The sequence below is a fragment of the Salvelinus sp. IW2-2015 genome, unplaced genomic scaffold, assembly GCF_002910315.2.
Source record: "Salvelinus sp. IW2-2015 unplaced genomic scaffold, ASM291031v2 Un_scaffold1648, whole genome shotgun sequence".
Classification (NCBI taxonomy): Eukaryota; Metazoa; Chordata; class Actinopteri; order Salmoniformes; family Salmonidae; genus Salvelinus; species Salvelinus sp. IW2-2015.
This window is the reverse complement of record NW_019943060.1, coordinates 175,056-182,900: the sequence shown is the minus strand read 5'-3', so window position 1 is coordinate 182,900 and position 7,845 is coordinate 175,056. Positions and strand designations below refer to the sequence as shown.

The following is a 7,845-nucleotide window of genomic DNA, read 5'->3' as shown; positions in this document are numbered from 1 at the left end:
AAAAAACACAGGAGAATTGCTGATACCACCAAAAAACAGAAATGCTGACCCAACAGAGTGCGATACACACAACAAGAAGCTATCAGAAAAAGAGCTCTGATAAGCAAACAACAGAATCACACCAAAAACAGAAATGGGTGGTCACCAACGCAAAAACAGAAAAGGCTGGTCACTAAAGGGAAAACACATGGAAGGCGCTGGTGTGCCAGCATAACCAGCTAGACCCTGCTGGTCAGACCATCTTGACAGCATCGACTAGCACTAACCAGCTTGACCAGCACTGACCAGCATAGACGCAGCACTGACACAGAACCATAGACAGCATAACCAGCATCTAACCAGCTTGACCTAGCACTGACCAGCATAGACCAGCATAGACCAGCATAGACCAGCACTAACCAGCTTGACCAGCACTGACCAGCATAGACCAGCATAGACCAGCTTGAAATGTATGCTGGTCTATGCTGTTTTTTTAAGCAGGCATTGTCTTTGTCTCTGTCCCCTGTGACCGGTGCATTACTTTTTTACTGTACCCGCACCACTTACACTGTCTCCCCGACCACAATCAATTCAAATCATTCCACAGTGCTCAACCTCACCGGATGTTTCCATTCTGTGGCTGACCTTGTGTATTAGCAGTGGGCTCTGGGGTTCTTATGACCATGTGATCTGAGTGTTTCACTGCTCAACTGTCCAGTGACAACAGTAGACACAGTTCTGATCTGGTTGGGCCTGGGTCTGGTCCTGGGTCTGGGTCTGGGTCTGGGTCTGGGCCTGGGTCTGGGGATGCATACGCACAGACAGATAGACAGACCGACCTTGACACCCGGGGCTCAGACCCTGCAGTGACCTCGCCCACAGACCCCCAGTCATCAGCTCTTTTCCTGCCTGCTGCCGGTACTCCTCTGGGGCCTGAGGTCTGGAGGTCTGGAGGCCAGGAGCTGTCCACTCCCCCTGCATTAGGACTACGCTATATGCTCCCCGGCTCGGCAATCTGCTCTGGAAAGCCTCCCATCCATCAGTCCCCTCAGACAGGCTTAGCCCMAGCCCCCTCACCTCCTCCTCCTCATCCCCTCTCCGCCTCCCCAGGATTGAATTTGCTGATGCTGTGATGGCCAGCCTGCTGCTCCCTAGCCAGTATTGAATTATCGGAGCCGAGGCTCCCTCTGCTCTCCCCTGCTCCTCTTGCTCCCAGTTCCTTTGTATTGAATTTTCTGGCTCTAATATCCCTGAGATCTCTGTATTGAATTTGCTGCTCGTAAAAACAACTTATTAAATCAAATGTTTAGAAATGTCTGTAATCCATTTAGCAGGGATGGGGCGATGTAGTGATGGGATGGAAGGTGGATGGCTCCAGGTTTCTGATGAAATAGCTTGGATTACCTAGCTCTGCACCCTCTATCTCTCTCCCTCTCTCTCTATTTCTCTCTCTGTTTCTCACCCCAACGCTCTCTTTACGAGCTTYGTCCAGCAGCCATTCAATTAGATCAAATGATATCACCCCATGGTGCATTGCCATTCAATCACTCCAGACAAATAGAGTGCGAGGCCTCCTACTGCTAAAGGGGTAGCCAGTCGTTTTCACAGTGTGTGTGGATCACTGGATGAGATGAGTTGTCTTTTTGTGCAGGCTCTGAGGACGAACATGTACACCTAGCTCACCTCACACACACACACACACACACATGTACACACACACACATAAGCATGCACACACAGCTGACCACAGAGTCGTGGTGTATGAGCCCTCTGCTCCGTCTCAGTGTGGCGCTCATCCCCTCCATCCGTCCATCTCTCTAATCCCACTGGTGTGTAATTCATCCGGAACAACGGGAGGCTATAAACTGGATTTATAATGGGAAGAGCTCCATTAAAACTACAGCCCACGCTGCTATCCTCAATGAGCAATTCCTGTCCCCTAACCGGATCACACCCCTATTTCATTTGCAGACTTTTTGTAAAGGGTATAGAGCCAGTTTTATTTGCTGACATGACTTTTTCTCCCCCCTCCCTCTCTCCCTCTGTTTCCTCTCCTCTCAGCTCCTCTCCTCTCGCCCAGTCGGTCCCGTAATGGCTGTTGTGAGATAGGGATTTAGCCCCAGTGTATCGTGTCCTGTCCTCTCCTTTGGGGGAGGGAGGACTTGAGGAAATGAAGTGTTGGCTGAGAGAGAGACATTCTTGCATCTGCAGAGGAATACATATTAGATACGCACGACACATATTAGATACAGACCATATTAGATACAGACCACAATATTAGATAGCTAGACACATATTAGATACAGATTACATTATTAGATACAGACACAGCATTAGATACAGATACATATGTAGGAAGCAGACACAGGCCTTAGATACATAACACATATAGATACATACATATTAGCACATATTAGATTCAGACACCATATTAGATCAGACACATATTAGATACAGACACATATTAGATACAGACACAATTAGATACATGATACATATTATAGATACAGACACACATTAGATACATACACATATTAGGAGTACAGACCACATATATTAGATAGCAGATACTATATTAGAATTACACGACACATATTAGATACAGCGATACATATTAGATTATCAGACCCACATTAAGATACAGACACATATTAGATACAGATATTCATATTGATTACCAGAATACATATTAGATACAGACACATATTAGATACAGATACATATTAGATACAGACACATATTAGATACAGACACATATTAGATACAGACACATATTAGTAGCTTTTATTTGGTCTTGGTTATGACAAACACAGCTCTGTCAAGGACAGAGGAGTCACAGAGTCATACACACAGCGCTGCTGCCATGAGTGAACGAGGACTCCTAACACCGTTCCATCTGCTAGGTAGCCGTAGACATGAGGAATGATAGAAGGTCTTTACAATTTCTGGACATATATTTCAGTGAATGGATTATTCTTCTCAGCCTTAGATTTTGTCATTTTTCTCATACATTATGGTATGCCACTGGCCATCTACTGTGGCACTGAACACTGTGGCTGTTCTATTTCTCTCCTMCCTCCCTCTGCAGCCAACAACCCGCACTGACTACTGCTGTTCCCTCTCTCTCCSCTCCTCCCTCTGCAGACGTCTACATTCTAACAATCTGCACTGCGACTGCCACCTGTCCTGGCTGTCTGACTGGCTGCGGCAGAGGCGTGCCTTGGCCCCCTTCACCCAGTGCATGGCGCCTGCCAACATGAGGGGCCTCAACATCCCTGACGTCCAGAAGAAAGACTTCACCTGTACAGGTACACTAAATCCCCATGACAACACACTGTACTACAAACACTAAACAATGTACCTACCCATGTTATCTCCAGATGAACACATTCTTTCATGGCTCAGATTGAAAAGCCACTGAATCAGTAGAATAGGTTGGTGTTCTTGTTTAATTTACTCCAGGATATAATTGGTAAAAGTGTTCACTTTTGGCCCTAATGAACACCTCCCACCCCCTCCCTGCAGCCATAAATCAGCTGAGGAATCTCCAGCAGGCAGACGCAGCAGAAATACAGTTCTCCTTAGAGTCAGCCCCTTAATCAACCTGCAAATAAAGACAATAACACAGGAGAGGAGAGATTTTCCCTTTTGTACTTTGACTATTTGCACATCGTTACAACACTGTATACAGACATAACATGACATTTAAAAGGTCTCTATTCTTGTGGAACTTTTGTGAGTGTGCAACATAAAACACCAAACATTGCATGCAGAGYAGAATTAGGTCGATACGCGCTARTTATCAAAATCCAGAAAAGAGTCGTTCAATTCTACAACCACCTAAAATGAAGCAATTCCCAAACCTTCCATAACAAAGCCATCACCTACAGAGAGATGAACCTGGAGAAGAGCCCCCTAAGCAAGCTGGTACTGGGGCTCTGTTCACAAACACAAACAGACCCCACAGAGCCCCAGGACAGCAACACATTTAGAGCCAACCAAATCATGACAAAAAAGTTAGATTCTTGACACATTACAAAAAAATCTGAGCAAACTAGAATGCTATTTRGCCCCAAAAAGAGAGTACACTGTGGCAGAATACCTGRCCACTGTGACTGACCGAAAATTAAGGAAATCTTTGACTATGTACAGACTCTTGCTTTTGAGAAAGGCTGCCAAAAGCACCTGGCTCTCAAGAGAAGACTGTCTATGTGCACACTGCCCACAAAACGAGGTGGAAACTGAGCTGCACTTCCTAACCTCCTGCCAAATGTATGACCATATTAGAGACACATATTTCCCTCAGATTACAAAGACCCACAAAGAATTTGAAAACAAATCCAATTTTGATAAACTCCCATATCCATTGGGTGAAATACCACAGTGTGCCATCACAGCAGCAAGATTTGTGACCTGTTGCCAAAAGGCCAACCAGTGAAGAACAAACACCATTGTAAATACAATCAATATTTATGTTTTAGTTTCCTTTTTGTACTTTAACTCTTTGTACATCGTTACAACACTGTATATAGACATAATATGACATTTGAAATGTCTTTATTCTTTTGGAACTGTGTGAGTGTCATGTTTACTGTTRATTTTGATTGTTTATTTAACTTTTGTTTATTATCTGTTTCACTTGCTTTGGCAATGTAAACATATGTTTCCCATGCCAATAAAGCCCCTTAAATTTAAATTTGAGAGAGAGAGAGAGCCCCTGTGCTGGTAAAAAAAGGTATCTCTCTCTCGCTTTCCCTCTCTCTCTCGCTCCCTCTCTCTCTCTCTCGCTCCCTCTCTATCACTCCCTCTCTCTCTCCCTCTCTCTCTCTCTCCCTCTCTCTCTCTGCTCACTCTTGCTCTCTCTCTCTCTCTCTCTCTCACCCTCTTGCTCTCTGTCTCTCTCTCGCGCCCCTCTTTGTCTCTCGCTCTCCCTCTGTCTCTCTCTCTCTCCCACTCCTGCTCTTCCTCTCTCGCTCTCCCTCTCTATCGCCCTCTCTCTCTCCTCTCTCTCTATCACCCTCTCTCTTGCTCTCTCTCTCTCTTGATCTCCCTCTCTTCCTCTTTCTCTTTCTCTCTATCGCCCTCTCTCTCTCTCTCTTTCTCAGGCYCAGCTCAGGCGAAGCCTCATACCTGTATTCCCCAAGCATCAGTGTGTCCGGCCTCTTGCACCTGCAACAACAACATTGTGGACTGTCGCCGCAAGGGCCTGACGGAGATCCCTGCCAACCTACCAGAGGGCATCGTAGAGATGTAAGTAGACTAACTTTACCCCACAATGCTTTTTAACAATCACTACCTCTTTTATTCATGTATATCACCCGTTGTCTTCATTATTGGTAAACTCAGAATGTTGTGTAGTTCATATGGAAACATCCTGTTTTTGTACAAAAGGTAGAGTACAAAACACACTGGTCTTTTTGTTTTTGTACAAATCGTCCTGTGTGATTATTACCTACCTGCTCCAGTAATGGAACAAACCCCATTAGCTCCATCAGTTAACAGGCTCATTATTGCTGGTCCAGGTGCCTGGTGTCTGTCTCTACTCTGTACTGAGACTGAGACAAAAACATCCTCTTCTATCCTCTGGGCTGCTGGCTGGCTGGCTGACTGACTGGCTAACTGACTGGCTGGCTGGCTGACTAACTGACTAACTGACTGGCTAACTGACTGACTGACTTGCTGACTTGCTGGCTGACTGACTGGCTGGCTGGCTGGCTGGCTGGCTGGCTGGCTGGCTGGCTAACTGACACACAGGTGGACTCCTCACCTATGGATCTGCGGTTTCTCTGCCTGCCCCATCTCAGAGATCAGTCTCAGCTGGGTTGCTCAGACATTTCTCTGCACCCCATGGGGCCTTGTTAGTGGCTTGACTTACTGAGATAAGGTGCAGCTTTTCTAGGACCCAACTACCCTTGTTTTGGTTGGGTGATGTGTTTTTTGTGGTGTGGTATTTTGTGTGTTGTGTGTGTTTTTGTGTGTGTGTGTTGTTGTGTGTGTGTGTGTGTGTTTTGTGTGTATGTGTGTGTGTGTGTGTGTGTGTGTGTGTGTGTGTGTGTGTGTGTGTGTGTGGGGCTGTGCGGCGTGTTTGTCTGCTGCCTCGTACCACAGGCTGATTGAATTTCCGCTCTACTTTGGAGCGCGTCCATATCTTCTCAGTCAGGATATTTGATATACATATCGATCGCTCCCACTCTTGTTTGCGCTAAAGGACAGGTGGGTAATTGCTCTGATATGTACCGTTTCTATACCGCTGTTGTTATGCCAATAGTTTATGACCTTTGAATAACAAATGGATATGTTAAGGTAGGAGGGTAGGATACATTACTGCAGCGGTTTCTATAGCCAGAAACGATATACCACTAATGAAATGATGTATTGTCAGGACTTTGCTGGGGTCCGATAGTCATTTCTCTAAGAATTGTTTTCACGTTCCTCTGCCAGGTTCGAATTACTGTTACAGCCACTGCTCAGGAACAACAGTATCCAGTCAATCTGTAGTTTAGGAATCAGAGTAAATAGATCCCTTAGAGCAGAGTCTGTATTGTATACGTCTCTGTATAAGCTTTGCCTGTTCCTGCCTAAATATACACTGAGTATACCAAATATTAGGAACACCTTCCTAATATTGAGTTGTACCCCYTTTGGCCTCAGAACAGCCTCAATTCGTTGGGGCATTGAATCTACAAGGTGTTGAAAGCGTTCCACAGGGATGCTGGCCCATGTTGACTATAATGCTTCCCACAGTTGTGTCAAGTTGGCTGGATAACCTTTGGGTGGTGAACCATTCTTAAAACACACGGGAAACTGTTGAATGTGAAAAACAGCATTGCAGTGCTTGACACAAACAGGTGTGCCTGGCACCTACTACCAAACCCCATTCAAAGGCACTTAAATCTTGTATCTTAATATGCACCCCCTCAATGGCACACAAACACAATCCATGTCTCAATTCTCAAGGCTTAAAAAAACRTCTTTAACCTGTCTCCTCTCCTTTATCTACAGTACACTGATTGAAGTGGATTTAACAAGGGATCACAGCTTTCACCTGGTCAGTCTATGTCAGTCTGGTCAGTCGAATATTTTGTATACTAAGTGCATTCGGAAAGTACTCAGACCACTTGACTTTTCCACATTTTGTTACGTTACAGCCTTATTCTAAAATTGATGAAATCGTTTTTTTCTCTCATCAATCTACACACAATACCCCATAATGACAAAGCGAAAACWTTTTTTTWWTTTTTATAATAAATAATCAAATGTCACTTTAACATAAGAATTCAGACCCTTTACTCAGTACTTTGTTGAAGCACCTTTGACAGCGATGACAGCCTTGAGTCTTCTTGGGTATGAAGCTACAAGCTTGATGGTTTCTCCCATTCTTCTCTGCAGATCCTCTCAAGCTGTGTCAGGTTGGATGGGGAGCGTCAATGCACAGCTATTTTCAATTCTCTCCAGAGATGTTCAATCGGGTTCAAGTCCGGGCTCTGGCTGGGCCGCTCAAGGACATTCAGAGACTTGTTCCGAAGCCGCTCCTGCGTTGTCTTGGCTGTGTGCTTAGGGTCGTTGTCCTGTTGGAAGGTGAACCTTCGCCCCAGTCTGAGGTCCTGAGCACTCTGGAGCAGGTTTTCATCAAGGATCTCTATGTACTTTGCTCCGTTCATCTTTCCCTCGATCCTGACTAGTCTCCCAGACCCTGTCGCTGAAAATATCCCCACAGCATGATGCTGCGACCACCATGCTTCACCATAGGGATGTTGCCCGGTTTCCAGACGTGACGCTTGGCATTCAGGCCAAAGAGTTCAATCTTGGTTTCATCAGACCAGAGAATCTTGTTTCTCATGGTCTGAGTCCTTTAGGGGCCTTTCG

General features: G+C 45.4%; 1 protein-coding gene across 1 annotated transcript in view; it reads left to right on the top strand.

The window, feature by feature from the left end:
- LOC112071577 (slit homolog 3 protein-like) overlaps positions 1-7,845 on the top strand; it is a 185,089-nt gene that overhangs the window by 13,005 nt on the left and 164,239 nt on the right. The window contains 3 exon segments of the mRNA XM_070439444.1: positions 3,124-3,287; positions 5,085-5,229; positions 7,589-7,601. Coding sequence (XP_070295545.1) covers positions 3,124-3,287; positions 5,085-5,229; positions 7,589-7,601 — 322 coding nt within the window.